The sequence below is a fragment of the Anser anser genome (genome assembly GCF_964211835.1).
Source record: "Anser anser genome assembly, chromosome: 1".
In the NCBI taxonomy this organism is placed as follows: domain Eukaryota; kingdom Metazoa; phylum Chordata; class Aves; order Anseriformes; family Anatidae; genus Anser; species Anser anser.
The window spans coordinates 124,561,234-124,578,185 of NC_139720.1; the positions used below are offsets into that span (position 1 = coordinate 124,561,234).

General features: G+C 35.5%; 1 protein-coding gene across 5 annotated transcripts in view; it reads right to left on the bottom strand.

Annotated features, from left to right (window-relative positions):
• Window positions 1-16,952, bottom strand: part of IL1RAPL1 (interleukin 1 receptor accessory protein like 1) — a 777,496-nt gene that overhangs the window by 680,153 nt on the left and 80,391 nt on the right. For 2 of the 5 annotated variants that reach the window (XM_083851493.1, XM_083851492.1), the window contains exons 2-3: window positions 15,262-15,542; window positions 12,033-12,138 (exon numbers count right to left, since the gene is read on the bottom strand). In XM_083851493.1, coding sequence (XP_083707619.1) covers window positions 12,033-12,114 — 82 coding nt within the window. In that variant the 5' untranslated portion in view covers window positions 12,115-12,138; window positions 15,262-15,542. Of the gene's footprint in view, window positions 1-12,032; window positions 12,139-14,529; window positions 15,229-15,261; window positions 15,543-16,952 lie in introns of those variants that run through there. The other 3 variants (XM_083851491.1, XM_083851494.1, XM_083851490.1) reach the window with 2 other exon arrangements.

Sequence of the window (16,952 nt, forward strand, 5' to 3'; positions counted from 1 at the left end):
GGTGAGTAATCTAACACATATAAAAGTGTCTTTGTTTTGGCTCAGGTAGAGTTACTTTTCTTCATAGAGACTCATATAATGCTGTTGTGGTTTTTTTTGTTTGTTTTTTTGTTTTTTGATGAAAACAGTGGTGATAACACACCCATGATTTAACTGTTGCAGAGCAGCGCTCGCACAGAGCCAAGGACTTTTCAGCTCCTCGTGCTGCCCTGCCAGCGAGGAGGCTGGGTGTGCTCTGGAGGTGCACAAGAAGCTGGGGGAGACACAGCCAGAACAGCTGATTCAGACTGACCAAAGGGATAGTCCATATCATGTGGTGTCATGCTCAGCAATAAAAGCTGTGTCAAAGAAGGAGGAAGGGAGGGATGTTCATAGTGATGACATTTGTCTTCCCAAGAAACTATGTGTGATGAGCCCTGCTTTCCTGGGAGTGGCTGAGCACCTGCCTGTGGATAGGAAGCAGCGAATTAATTCCTTGCTTTGCTTTGCTTGCGTGCGTGGATTTGCTTTCCCTAGTAAGCTGTCTGTATCTCACTCCAAGAGTTCTCATACTTCTACCTTTCCACCCAGGGAAAGTGGGTGTGCGGCTGTGTGGTACTTTGCTGCCTGATGGGGTTAAACCACAACAAAGAGTCAAGTACATCTAAGCAGCATGTTGATTCAAGTGCTAAGAACTCATCTGTTAAGACTCCCTAGACTTTAGGGAGTCTTATGTGTTTCCACATTAGTTTAGGCAGAAGAGGATTTTTTTTTTTCCTCCTTCATGGGTTCTCAGAAGTATTTGTTATGTTCAGAGTTTGATCCATGAATAAGCATGCATTCAGGTCCTATATAAGGGCTGGTGAAAAGTATTTATACCAACTTGAGATACTCAGCAGGAAAGACAGTAGATAAAAGTGTTAAACGACACTAGGGAAAAAAATCTCACTGAAAACGTATCTAGGAACTAAATTTAAATAAGTTACATGTTCTGTGTTTGAATGAGTTAAGTTGGCTCAAGCATTTCACAGTTTATTCTTCTTCTCCTTGACAAGACAGCTACTTTTCCCAAGAAGAAAAACATTTTCTCACAAAAATGGTTTTTCATCATTTCTTCCCAGACTTTATGTCTTTGGTGTAAGCTTCTTACTTCATCCCTTAACAGTCCCATTTTGCTAAAACTCCACAGCAAGTAATAAACTATAAAATGGATGCATGCGTCTTATTTGTAAAACAAATAATACCAACTTATTATTCTCCTGAATAATTTCTTTTAATGTTAATTACTCAACTAAAATATTGTTACTGACCCTTATTCAGTTTCCTAGAAGAATTAAGCTTAGCATTTGATTTTATTTCTCCAATTATTATATAAGCAAATATATATATATACACACATAAAGTATATTTAAAATATTGCCGATGGCAAAAAGAAATCTACAGTACAAAAATGCAATTTTGTGCAGAAAATGGCCTGATGCATTCAGGGGAATGACAGCAGGGAATTCACTGGCCTCCAGAAAGCCCCTTCCAAAATTCATTGCTAGAAAACGTAGTTGGACTCCTTGTCATACTTGGCTTAGCCTGTTTGACCAGAAAGGGTTCAGGGTATCTCTCTATATTTTCATTCCTTCTTTGTTGTGCCCCACCTAGAATATCACTTATGCTTAATAGCATCTCTGTTGAGTAGGAAAAAAATAGAGCCTTCCCTCACAGCACAGAAATATATTTAGATAGATTCACACAGGTAAATTGCTGGATAGGTAGGTAGGTAGGTAGATTTTACGTTGTTCCTTGCCTTTGTCTTTGTTTTGCCTTCAGCATTCACTTTGGGTCATATAGTCAAGGACACTCAGCAGAAAATTTGGTTTCAGACATGCCAACCCTGTACCTTTAAAAAATAATATCAATAACACCTTTCTTCCAGGGTGCACCCTACTTATCTGGACAACCAAAATGTGTTGCTGGTTTTACTGGAGGCTGTTGATGCCTGATATTTAATTTTTAATATCCCAAGTTACTGTCTTTATTCTACCTACTGCCACAAACATCATTAAAGAAAAGATCATAGTGAAGTATATAAACGTGCATGAAAGTAGCATGCTTAGCATTAGGAATTTTTTTCCTATAAGAAACTACAATGATTCTCACATTACCAAGGGTATTAACTATGGTTAAAAGTGAGGTGACAAGAGAATGGTAAAACATAAAATGTACATTCATTTTTCCATGTACTTTAACAGGACTCCATTTTTAGCTTAAGTTTAAATATAGTTCAAATACATTTGTAATTGCAAAGAAAATAAGTAATCTTACTGTGAAAGAAATGGAAAATCTTGAACAGGTACCAAGCAAACTTAATTAACATTACTTCCAGGTAAGTCAAATTTTGAAACCTAACTACCGTCTCTAGGTGTATGCTGCAACTCCATATAGCAACTCAGAAGTATGATTGTGAACACATCATGATTAGGAGACAAATGAGGCAACGCACTCATTACCTGAGAGATAGTTTTAGGCCTGTTCTAATCTGGCAAATTGAAGGTCCAGAGGACTTAAAAAAAAAAAAAAAAAAAAAAAAAAAAAAGTCCTTAAAGAGCAATCCTGAAGTCAACTGAACTGAATCCTGAGCAAGCTGTAGCTGACGTTGCTTGAACCAGCAGGGTTGGACTATATAATCTTAAGTCTCTTCCAACCTAAGTGACTCTGTAATTAAAACTGGAATTATCAGTTGGAAATATTTCAAATAGAATTACAAATGATTTAAGACAGGAAAAATCATTCCTTTTTTTGCCAAGAATGAAAAAGTCATTTGTGGAAGTGGGCTACTTCAAATGAATTTGCAGATTGCTTCAACACAATTGTCTACTTTTCATCTGTACACCTGAGAGCTTCCTCAAAATAAGTTAGATATTCAGAGAAAGGCATTAAAATTATAGGAGCATTCAACCTTCAAGTAACATAACTACGTTGCAATTTACTGTCATAGCAGTTTGATAATTGTCCTTACAGTTGCAAACAAAAAAAAACCAACCTCCTTCTTTTGAAAAACAGCTTAAAAAAATCTTAAAGTAATGACAGACATTGTGCATTACATACTTGAAATAAAGACCGTAACAGCCAAACCTACTCTGAGCAAGAATGGCTGAAGATTTCAGTACTGATGACGACCTTTTCTTTTCATGCTAAGTTGCTTTCCATATATCTTTGGGAATGCTGCATTGATAGCACTTTCTCCCTTCATCTTTCAGAAAGAAAGAAGACAATAAGTATTTTAATCTGGGAGATTTCATCAATTTTAATTTGTTTTAAGTGTAGCAACAGAACATTTTAATTGGAAAACCTTATTATCACAACTCATTTCTGTATTTTAATAATATTTCACAACTGAGTACACTTAAGCAAAAAAGACGAATCTATCAGATGGTCATTACTTGTCCTTGAGGTCTTTGTCTCCTTATTCTCCACAGTCATTATTCTACATAAAAGTGACAGCATAAAATTCAAATAAATAAATCTTCTGCAACAGCTATTTCTGATCAAAGGTCACTTGTTCTTTTACATCTTCTAGGCTACTTGCCAACAGATGCCAATCAGCGAAACTACCGCCAACCATTCCCTAGGGACAACAAGAGACTGTGGGAGCAGAGTCATTCTAAACAGCTACTAAAACTCAGTGACTGAACTATGTAAGAATATCTATTACTGTCCTCTTGGCTTTAGATTTTGCTGTGTCTCCTTTACTATCATTAGTCATTTCTTGGTATGTATTGCACACTATAAAACATTGACCCTTTGATACTGCAGACAGGCTTTCCACATAGTGTGGTTATTATTCATCATCTCCCAGAACTCTGTAAAGTATCAGTATGGATCCTAGCAACAATAAAAGGTCATATAACTATCTTTAAAATGTCAGCCATCTAGTTCATAAATGCTCACAGAACAGTGCGTTCACAGAGTCTCCAAAAAAAAGTAGTGTGTCACAAAGTATCTGTACTGGTGATGGAGTCATTCTATATTGCCCAGATCTCTAGTGGCACAGAATTGTGTTGGTCTGTTCCTTTATAACACAGCCCCCGCCTGCCCTTTAGTAACCAGTATGTATCACTGCTGTTCATCCAACACACCAAACAGTGTCCTTATCTTAGAAAAATAGAATAGAGACCAGTAGAGCTGAACCACCCCTGTGGCCAAACATCTGTTGAGGCTCACTAACAAAACTAGTTTTCCTTCCAACAAGATTATTCCTCAGGGTTTTGAAATGAAAGCTGTATGCTGAAAATTACACCGTGTCAATGCAACAATGAAATGTTCCGTAGCTAAAGAGAAGTACTGAAAGTAAGCACTCCTTTAAAGAAAATACACACTTCCCATTTACAGTGGCATAAACACAAAAACAGGTTCAGAACCATACACTGTCTGAAACCTATAGTAACATTTTGCATATTCAGAAAATTAAATAAGTTAATCTTTAACTCCTACTTTCTCCCTTGACTTGTAAAAAGAAAGGCATGCCTTTTTTCTGAACAACAATCAGTCTCTTTGTTTGTTTGTTTTTGGTTTTGGTTTCCTTTATAATAAAAGGAGAAAAGGCAAGGATTGTACCAAAACTGGAGTCAACAGTTTTGTCATATTTAACTGTGGCATGGTAACGTGGATACTTTTGCTGTCTGTGTAAGATGCTCAAGTTTTCCCCTCAACTTTCTGCCCCTTCTCTCTCAAAAAGAAAAATGTTTCACAGAGTTTCCCCCCCTTCAGTCCCCTGGTTACAACCACAAGTAAGGCAGTAAGGCTGCATATTGCTAAGCCAATTCAAAATGAGTATTTTGAAACAATCCTCATACAAAAAAAAAAAAAAAAAAGTTCACTTCTTCACCAGGTCAAGCAATAAGATTGCCCTCCTCAATCCCCCAAATCCAGTAAGAAAGCTACATAGATCTTTGTTTAGGAATTAAATTTGGTGTCCTTTTACTTCTTGACACCAAATAGAGAAAAGGGGTTTTCATAGCACTAATAGTAATTTTAATCCCTCAAATTTAGAGAAAAAAAACTCATTCACACAAGTTAATCTTACATGTGAGATAGACGTGGATAGGCTCCAAATATTTCAGGTTCTATGAAACCACCCAACAGACCACAAACCTCATCAATTAATAATGGAAAACTAACATTCTGTAACAGAGCGAAAACAACAGCTAGAGGCCATTAATATCAATCGACACAAACTCCTATGGCTCACAAGAAGCACAGCCTTTAATTGTTGTAAATTATTTGCTTTAAGCTCTATGTACTTGGAGAACTGTAGATACAAGTATTCTGTCTATAAATTGTGTAAGAAAAAAAAAAGATATATATCTATTCATTTAAGTTTTGAACCATCTGATTACTATTCAGTGCGTGTCAGATCCAATATGACATTCATCAACTAATTACCTTTTGACAAGAATCCAAAAGAAAATACTTAGGCAATCAAAACACAGACAGAATGAAAAAGAGAATGGCACCACTTTAGGAAATCACCAAGAAGAGCAGGATGACAATTATATAGTAATATGCAGTTGGGACACCAAGCCTCACTGACAGTGGTTAAAAAAAAAAAAAGTTAAAAATACAAATACTTAAATACTGTATACCAGACTCCTGATCAGGCTCAGTACTTGATTGTGTAAAATTTCTCAGTGTTTTTGCCAGATAACCTGGATTATAGATTTATTATTATTATTAATATTATTTTCTATTTTATTGCAGAATAGAGATAATTCAGTTGCTAGGTCCAGCTAAAGGAAATGTTTTAGAAAAACAAAAACTGTCTTCTCTGTGCAGAGATAACTTTGATACATCTGATATGCTCTAAAATGTACTGATTCTTGTGGAAGAAATCAGTCATAAAAATTCAGAGGGCCATAATTTAGAAAAATGTCCACTTACAGTTCTCAAAGAGTACAAAATTAGCAGAATAACTACTAGATATTTTTAACGTATATTATGTATATGATATATATATGTCAGAATTTCACCAGTTTTAGAACCCCCAAAGAATCTTGAATTACATTTACCTAGTGAATATTAGTATCTGGCTCCTACAAAACACACAACGATTCAGAAACACCAAGAAGGTTTGCAATGTCAAAGCTTATCTTCCTTTTGTAATCTTGATCTCCCACACAAGTACAACTAGAACCACCTGTATTCATTCACAGTAGTTAAGGCACAGAAATACTAGACATTAAAAACAGAAGTAATCTTCAATCTTCTCCTGCATAACATAATACATGTACAGACCTTAATTTCATAACAATGATATGAAGGACCCCATACATATCCTGATAACCAATCGTTGGACAGATTGTCCTCCCAGTTAAATTACTTCTATTATAGAATAAATTTGACCTAGAAGAGAAAATATCCTTTTGCAGTACTAAAACTGAACACAGAATATAGCTCCTTCATTAACTCCATGCCTAAAAATCTGTAGAAGAACAGAGGACCACAGAAAATAATATGAACTCTAACCTTTTTTGATACAAGATGACATCAAATTACTATTAGGCAATGTAAGTGCCTAAAATACCACTACACTGACAGTATCTAATTATAATTCTTGATGTCATAACATTTTTTGCAGACTTTTTCCCCCATTCCTCCCATCCCTTTTAACAGTTTTTTTTTGTTTAACAACTAAAAAAAACCCTTTGTCTATTCATCACTCTTGAAAAAAAAGCAAAGCCACCAGATGGCATTGCAGTGCTCAAGTATTTTTTTAATATCCACATTATAGGGAAAAAGCTGTATGGATCAGTAAGAGAGTCTCTTTCTTAACCTACTTCCTGTTTCATTAATATAATTCCTAAGCAAAAACCTCTCTTCATCACAAGCAAGCTATCAAATACCACTCGGCCTGAAAAGAACAGACATTAAGAAACATAAGTTACTGAAGATATAAAACCGTGTGGATAAAAAAATCTACTACTTAATTCAGTCTAATACAGGATAATTTAAAGAAAAATTACAGAAAGGAAAGCATTTAGAAATGTGTTACCAAGAAGTTCATATAATACTATCAAGGGCTACTGTGAGCAACAAATATTCAGTGAACTACATAAAAAGTGCAAATCTTTTTGTTGTTAGGCTTATCGTAAGTTTATATAAAGTTCAGCATCATGCTGAAAAAACAGGCATTTTTTTTCTACATTTTTTAAATTAAAGCCAATCCCTGTAAAACCGCATGATGTACAAATCAAAATATGTAGGCTTTAAGTATTTATTCTACCTTTCCATCAACAGGACACGGTGAGCAAACAGAGAACTTGTTTCATGAAACAAGATTCTTTGAGATATTTCAAAAAGCCCAGTAATGCAAGAGTCAGTTTCCCCTTCAGCAGATCACATTTGACATCCAATATGTTCAAAATGAAAGTTCATCTTTGCAGCTACTTTTGAAAGCTCAGAAGCCTCTAGAGAGGCTTCCTTCATGGAGACTTCACTGAATACCGAAAATAGCTAGTTAACAAACATTATATCCACTCTGAAGTCAGTTTTTGGAACGGCAAATCTTAAGGCAAAGGCTCTTTTCACTTTTGATTGAGAAGGCGTTAAAACTTGTAGGAGTTGTGCATTCAAATAAGATTGACAGGAAAAAATTAGGTGTGCTTAAGCCTAATTTATTTGCATACCTGGATATAGGAATATGTTTCCTTTTTTTTTTTTTTTTGCTTCGTTTTTCTATATTAATGAAATTATTACTGGAACTGTTCACACAGCCATTTTTATTAGTTGCTCAAAATTATTAGTTATTAGGTTAAAATTAGATTAGGTTAGATTAGTTATCAAAGTTATTAGGTACTCAAAACATGAAATAAACCCATTTTATATTAAAGACTCATTTGAAACTGTTCATTACATGACAGAAATAATTTTAAAAATTAAAAACAAAAAAAACGGATGGATGTTCTTTCAGATAGAAATGGAATCAAACATAAAAGATAAAGTGTTACACAGGTATGTCACACAGCTGTGAGAAAGCTAATTTAAATTGTCTTCCTGCTAATAAAATAAGTATTTGATTAATAATTTTCCCTATACACCCTGTATTATCATATTTAACTGATGAATACCACACAGTTGTACAAGTTTGTAACCGTTCTCCTGTTTATGAAGAATTCAAGGACTGCCTTTAAGTAATGTCATTTAAGTGCTTAGCATAATGACAACTCTCCTATTCAAACATTTAATCCAATGCAGCACAACCTAAGTTTTCTCTTACACTGAATTTTAAACCTGCTTTTCAATCAACAGAAGCACAGACAAGAATATCATATTGATCCTAATTAATTACATGTAAAACTAACTATGTGGTATAACAAATCCTGAAAGACAATAGATGGTCACAATTGTTATTCATTTCAAAAAGTAAAAGCAGAATTTGAACCGGCAAATATTTCCACATTTTTGACATCCTCACCAACTTTCTGAAGGTAGGTTTTCACATTCTTGACAGTTCAGAGAAATGGCTGGAAATTCATTTCTACCAGATGGGGTAACTCCTACTTTAATTAATCACTATCTTTTTAGCACAGCTGATAAAATCCTTACAGAAGCAGACAGCTGAAGTACTCTAGCAGGAAAATCCAACTGATAGTGCAGAAAATACTATTTTCAAGGACAGAATTCTTTTTAATATAAATGTAATTGATATATATATATATATATGTATATTAAATGTACTAGGTTTGTGTTTCCAGATTTGGTATTTGAAAATATGCACAACAAAAATGAACTGGAAGGAACAAGCCACAGCTAGGACAACGATTCAGCATACTAATGCAAAAACGTCTTCATTCTTAAAACATTCTTTTTCCTTTTGTTGATAACAGAGAAGGTAGTAAAAAAAAAAAAAAAAAAGAAAAACTTCTCTAAAAGTTGATACTACTACTCCATATTTATATCACCTCATAAGTATGAAAATATGCCACCATCTTCACTTTGCTATTCATTTAATGCTGATTTTTCAGGGACAAAGTGAACTCACAGGTAGAACTGAGGCCTCATATAGCACCACTAATTTATTTTTTATTTTTTTTAGCTCTTTATTTACAATGGTCGTAAGTCAGAATACCTAAATTTTATATATTTAATTTAAAATTATAACATTTGAGAAGATTTCACTCAGATAAGTAAGATTTCATATTGTGAACAGAGAGATTTATTATTAACTGAGATGGAAAAATAAGAGCCAAAGGAGAGGGTGGTGGCAGCCATTAAGTGCAAGTATTCAGTTATTATGAAATAATTTATTATTCCAAAAAGGCATGCAAAAGATTTTATTTTAAAGCCTTTACTTTTCCAATTTAAAGTATTTACATCATGCTTCAATTTAGCGTTACTCTTAATTCATTACAATTCCAAAACTGAGCCACACTGAATTCCAAATAAGAGGTTCAGTTGTTTCCTTGTTTTCATACAAAAAAAAAAAACACCTTCCTATATTAAAGCATTAGTTTTCTATTTTGCTCTTATATTCAATTTTTATGTAAGAAATAGAAGTATAATGGCATTTAACTTTTAAATAAAATCACACTTCATCCATCTATAACAAGAAGAGATTCCAAGAGACAAACTAATGAACTTACAGTAAGCAGCTGAACTTCTGATCCATGAGGCAGAATGCAATACATACAACTAAACAGATATAAACCACATCCTTGCTCTCTGCATCCTCTGATTAACATGCCCATGTAAAACTGAAGTTTGATTTTCCGATTTGATTTTATTCCCTATTTAGAGCTGATTACTTGCATTAGCTTTAGGAAACCATTTTTGTTTTCACACTACAGATAAATTAATGTTATCTCAGCAAAACTTCTATGAAAGCAAATAAGGTTATCTTTGCAAGAAAGAACAGGATTGAAAAATAGTACTTCCAAATAGCCAGAGAAAAAAATAAATTAAATTAAAATTAAATAAAATAATCAAACCCTGCAGCATCATGCATGTATTACCTTCCACCTACTTCTATAGTATTTCTTCATGTCTAAAGTCACTAAACAACATGACCAAAGGCAGAAGGGTCTAAAAGTCAGATTTTTCCTTTGCGCGCACACTATGAAAAAACAGTCTTCCTGGCAATACAGTTGAATGAAACTATGTCCGTTATTAGCAGATCTCACGCAAAAACATCAAGAACCATGTCATAGTAAGATAAGATCCAAAGATTTCCATTATTGCCTTTTTTTTTTTTTTTTTTTTTTAACAACATCAGAATGAGAACATATTCAGAACCTCTGAAAAAGCATTGTGTCTTCTTTTCTTTGGCTGGACATCAATTACATTACTTTTCCAAACAGAAATTAAAATGAATATTTACCACTTTTCCTTTACTTGGTTAATCTCAGAAAGAGAATACAGACAAAACTGATGACATAGAATGCAAAAACAACCTGGGTTTGTATTATTATACCATTCAAATAGAAAGCTGGCTAGTTTTTTTGGCTCCTTAAAAATGGATGTCATTGTAAAAAGTACTTTAAGAGGATTGAAAATATTTATACTAAATTAGTTAGTAAAATTAAGAGGCCTCAACCTAAAGTTCACAAGTACTGAACTGTAATCAAATGGAAAAACCTCATGCAAACAAATTCAAGTGATATCTATGGTATCAGTCTAGGCAGACATCATATTGCAAACACATCAACCATCACCAAGTCCTTGGCTCTTCACATACTAAGTAATAGCCGGTTTTCTTCACATACTAAGTAATAGCCAGTCTTCTTGAGCTTAAATATATTTTAATCTCAAGTTTTGGTTGAGGAATAATTTACGATTAGAGTGGTACTCCTTATTTTCCTTCCTTCAGTCTACATTTCTAGTCACTAAACTATTGAAGAGAGAACCTGTTTCATAATTTTGTTACAAGTATAATCCATTCAAAATACAAGATATTATTTAAACCATTGCCCAAAATATAGAAAGATCTGTGCCCTCCCTAAGCATCACTTAAGAGGAATTACTAGTATTACAATTACTAGTATTACTAGCAGACAACTCTGGAAACAGATTAAAGGGGGGAAAAAAATGAAATCAGGACGGACCAGAGTTCTAAAACAGTACAACAAAAGACACCTAAAGCACTCCAATGCCAAAAGGAAAATAACTAGTAACAACAAACCTAATTAATTAATTCTCTCAACATCAGATCAATACATTCCTTAAGGATTTAGTTTTCTTTAGTCCCATAGAGCAAAATAGGAATTTGCAGAAATGTTATCCTATACATTTTTCATTATTCGATTAAAAGTGAAAAACGGGAAAAAATAGAATTTCAGGATGACAAAGAATGAACTGAAAAACACACAATTGTCTTAGTAATGAAGTTCCCTTTATTTATATATGAAGATAAGTAATCTACAATAACATTATGAAAGATGATGGGCAAACATACCACCTCTGCTAGGTTTCTGAAAAAAACACCTATGTTTGCTGCATCAACTATCAATCATTTGCTCTTCAACCACATATCAGGTAGTCCTTTTAAAAATCTATTTTCCTGCTCACTTTCCATGGTTATTAAAACCATGAAAAAAATATGTGATATATTTTTTGTATTACAAAAATCAGTAGCCTAAATGAAAACTGCATGAACTGCATAACCAAGAGATTCTTCACCATAAAATATATAGTCAAACAGATAAATCCATTAGCTTATGTTAAAGACCCTGGCTGCAACAAGGTCTTTTAAGTAAGCTAAAAGTCTTTTAATTCCTGGGGATAAAATGGGGAAAAAGACATTCTCCTTTAACAGATGAACATTTATATTGTTTTTGCATTACATATCTGAAGTATTTAACATTTTCCTTTTTCCATCAAGTTCACACCACACAATATAGTCTAAAAATATGTAGAAGCTACCAACTTTTTTTGACGCAGAATTTGAAATCCTTTTAACTATATTTCAAACCATCATAACAACATCTTAGTGTATATTTGTAAATTTTAAGGATTTTTTTTTTTTCCCAAAACATATATCATAACCACAGAGATAAAGATTTACTTACCTGATCCTCTTTTGGTCACAACCTTCAAGCTCTGAGTTAGAGTAGCATACAAGAGAATCAAATTTGGAATGGGAGCTTTCATCTTCTGTCTTTCCACAGCTGCTCCCTAGAGTTCAAAACAGAAAAATACTGGTTTTATACTCAAACTGAAAAAACATTGCAGCAACTAATTATACAAAATACTGTCACTGTAGAAATTTTGTTTTTTTTTTTTTTTTGTGAGCAGCTTAACCCACCAACATGATATATCACTGCTAAAAAATAAAAACAAATAAAATAAAATACATTGAAATCACCTTAAAGCAAACACATGCATGCACTATATTTAAACCAAGAGCCTGAGTTCTAATTTTGGTTGCACATTGAAAATTCATTGGGTCCCTGTTAAATCCTCCTAATAGATCTCCTGGATCATTACTGATCAATTTATCCTATGAAAAAGTGTGATCTTTTCACTAAACCTGAAAAATCAAATTATTTCTTTTAATCATTTTTCCCTAACATAATAAATAAATAAATAATACTCTTTTTTTTTTTCCCCACGTTTATTTATTCCAGAGACTGAGGACAAGATTCACAATGAAACAAGCAATTAATTAAAAACAAATCTGGTCATCTTCTTAGGAATAGTGAAACGGGAACATTAACAGCCCACCAGAGGAACCAGCAGAGACTCCTGTAAGTTCCTTTTATATGAGCTGAAATTTCATGAGCAAGATCAAACAAACATATTCACTGCAGCAAATGTGAAGTGAATGTTATTAGGATGGGAGAGGGATGGATCACAGGTTGTATAGCTCAGCCTTCACCTCTAAGACAGGAACAAAGGCTTCCATTTCTATTACTCATGTTCTCGGGGGATGAAGCAGTATAAGCAGCAGGTGAAAATGGGGAGTACACATTTTTTTAATTCCCCATATAACTCAGAGGGTGTAAGAGTTAATCTAGTCATGATGGTGTTCCAGCTTTGTTTTTCAATGGTTGATAGGACTAACAACCCACATTTCAATGTATTAAAGGATGGAATGGGGGCCAAAGCTTCCTCTGACTAGTCAACCTAGATGGCATAGTCTATTATCTGTACTCAGGACAGTATTTTATGCAAAGAGAGTCATGTAATGAAAGAAGGGGCTGTGATCAATGGTTCATTAATATTATAAACAAAGACCAAATGAAACCAATGTGGTCTTGATATTGACCTCTGCTGATCACAGCACTGTACAACAACTGGTAACATTTTCAAAATAAACCACATGGTACAAGCTTTGATTTCAAAAGAGACTGTAAATTTTTTGCACTTTCACTGGCAGTCAGATTACTCTGTACCCAAGATATTTCTGAAAGCAGTATCTTAAAATATTTTTACTTCAGAAGAGAACAGGTTAGAAATAAAAAATAGTGAGGGTGTAGAAGAGCGCTTTATGGGAAGAACCACTTAAACAATGATTCTTGAAGAATCCTTCTTCAAGCTTTACATTTCAAGGTATTTGAGAACTAAGTGCAAGCTTACTACATTCGTGATTATGGCTTTATTAAAGATGAAGGAGTAAGAGAATACAGTTTGAAAACAGCAGTTTGATATCCAATTTTGATACTAATATTTGTATAGAGATACATGCAAGCAGTAACACATTTGCTCTTTCACTGGCTGTTAGCAAACTCTAGGACTCCTGCACTAATTTAAAGCTCTCTCAATGAACCCTGCCAACTCCCATCCTAAAACCCTTTTCTGCTGATGGAAAAAGCTATTCCTGTCTGTTGTCAGCAGGCTTGGTCTCATATAAATCAACCGAAGGTCAAAAAACCCAACCCCCTGCCGGTGACACCAGGCTCAGAGCCAATTATTAATCCGCTGGTTCATCATGTCCAGTCCCTCATTATTTCCTGTAACTGGAGGGATAGAGGAGAACACGACTTGTGCTCCTGAACCCTTGACCAGTCTCCCCAAGGCTCTGAAGTCCTTCTTCATAGTCCTTAGAGGAGCTCTTCCTATTTCATCACTGCCTACCTGAAACAGCAAAAGACGATAATAATCCGAGGGCCATACTAGCGAAGGAAGTTTCCTCCTTACATCTTTAACCCAGGCCCCCAGGAGGCAGCAGACCTCCCTGTGTAGCAGGTCTGGTCTGCATATTGGGCCTTTGGCTCCCTTCAGCAGCAAGTCACCAATGACAATGACCCATCTTTTATTCTTTACTGAGGAGGTTTTAATGCAGCAGGTAGTCTGATTAGACTTTGGTGACACCTCCAAGTAGGGAGAACCATCACCCTTGCCATTGTCCAGTTGTCCTTGCAGATCGGTGTACCTGTCCTGCAGGGGCAGCTGGAGAGGTAGGGGAATCACCAGGCAGGTGGACCTGCTACACTTGTAACGCCAAGCAGGGACCTTTTGCCATTGCACCCTGCCCCCCAATTCATCACCATTGTTGTTAGGGGGAGAGGAGAGGGGGTTCACTGTAGCAGGAACTCTGTCTGCCTGCTGGTCCCCTCCTCTTACCTGCTCGCAAGGCAGTAGGGCATGATGTGTTTCTCTTGGAGCCTCTGCTGGCTGCCTAAGCCTCAAGGCTGGTAGGGACTGGCTCCACCAATCTATCTCCCCCTCACTCTCCGTAATGCTCCTCAGCCTCTCCACCTCTTCCTTTAGGTCAGCCACAAGGCTGAGTAAATCATTCACCTGGCCACATCTGACACAGGTGTTGTCTCTGTCACCCTGTACTGCAAGGGCCAGGCTCTGGCACTCGTTGCAACCAGAGACCTGCGCACTCACATGTTTGTGTGGGGCCTCTGTCTGGGTCTCCACACTTTTCTTGACAACAGCCTCCTGCCAGGGTGCAACCATGGCAAAACAGCAGGCTCGCTCGTACTCTCTACAGTAGCTTCCTTGCTAAAATCGTAAGTTGTAAGAGGCAGAGTTCCCAAAGGAGAGAGAAGTGGGAAAGGGAGGAAAGCATCCACTAACTGCCAAGACAGTCCTGTTTACAGCGCTCCCTAGGGACTGCTTTTATACAGTCAGGGTCTTGCTGTCTCGGCGAGTGGCTGTGAAATGGCGGCGACGCCGGATTTAAATCGCCCACCGCTGCCGCTGCTGGCTCCGTCCGCGCCTTGTCAGCTCCCTCGTGAGGGCTGCCGGGACCTAGCGGCTCCCTCGGTTGTCTGTAACAGCCTCGATGCCGGAATATGGGCCTCTCTCGCCTCATGTGGGCTCTCCTCAGAGTTTACCAACATTTACCTTCTGTTTCCACACCCCTTCCTGCAGCAGAAGCTTTGTTTGTTTTTGTTTTGTTTGTTTCTTTTTTTTTTTTCTTTTCTTTTCTTCCTGGTCTTGTATTATAAAAAAATTAAAAACTCAAAGAAAAGACAGTGAGTTAAAGATCACTGTAGAGGAGTCGGTGCTTTATGCCTTTGTACATTGTGAGGTTGGAGAATCTGGCTCACATCATTCTCGTGACTGATTCAAAGCAGATGTCCCAGGTGAATGCCTCAGCAATTGAGCAGTCTAGAAATTGTCACCTATTGAAATTGGTTGCAAAGACAAAATAAGCAGGTCAGAAGGAAATCAAAAAGAAACATCCCAAGATGATCTTAAAACAAACCCACAGAAAATTCCTTCTCTAGTGTAATGAGTATGTCTGAGGCCTAGATGCTGAAATACATTGATAGTTTTTTAACTGAAAAAATAGAAGGCATAATTCTGAGAAGCATAATTCTTAACACTAACTTTAGTGTGATATCTCATGAACTGGAAACAGCCTTCCTTCAGCAGTTGTTTTGTTGTTGCTGTTGTTTTGGGCTGTTTTTTTTTGTTGTTGTTTTTTGTTTTTGTTTTACTAAAAACAAGTACTTTTTTAATATAGGTAATAATTTAAAAAAATATATTATTTCATGATTAAATGGAAATAGCATGTCTGCTGTTTCTTTAAGCAACAAGCAGATATACAGGTGACGTATGCATCAAAAAAGGCCTTTTTAATTTTTATTTTTTTTCTGGTTTTCAGTTACCTCTTCCAGATAGCTAAGACAGTGTATGGCAGATACAAAATTCATTGCTGTGTCTCAAGTTGTATCGATGCCAGCATATTTTACAAATTCTTTAGCTATGAGGGTACTTGACTCTTCGGATGAATAGTAAAATAACAAAATATTTTAGAATCAGGGATTTTTGGTTGCCTTCTCTTTATATGATAGCAAGAACTGAAATATAGTAGTGGGTTGTTTATTTGCATGAATCACAATATCAAAAGCATGTTGAATGCTTCTAGATCAATATATTTCATACAAATTTTAACTAGGTATGAAAATAATTTTCAAAAGGTCTTTTTGATAGAGAATGTCATTGCTTGACACAAAAATGACATAGGAAGCCTCTGGCAGCTGCACTGTTGAGTATCTTAGTTTCCACTTGAGGCAGAAATAGAAATACAGCTGTATCTCAACATTAACGTTCACTGGGGAAATGCCAAGCAAGATTTTTTTCTTACTTGTTATAAATACTCACTGTAAGGGAAATGCATACACTTACACACACGCTCCCCAAAACAGCTCAGCAGAAATAAAATTAACCACAGTAAAGCAATTCCTGATAAGGCAGGCAAATTGAAAAGAAAATTCTCTTTTCCTAATTTTACTTATGTTCATTTTGGGTCTTTCCCAAAAGCTGAATTACACTTAATTGAAGTAGGAAACTTTCTGTTGGCTCAGTCCCTAGCAATAACTTCAAGGGTTTGTATCTCAATGTTAGTCTATAAATGCTAGCTAGTGTCCATGAGGTAATTAGCTGAAAACCATTTTTTCTTCCTGTGCTGCCTTTCTAACTGTGAAGGATATTCTTACTTCATTATCTTCCAAAAAATCCCCTCCAAAAGGGAAAAAAAAAAAAAAAAAAAAAAAAAAAAGCAGGACCTTGCCCCTGCAAAATACTTC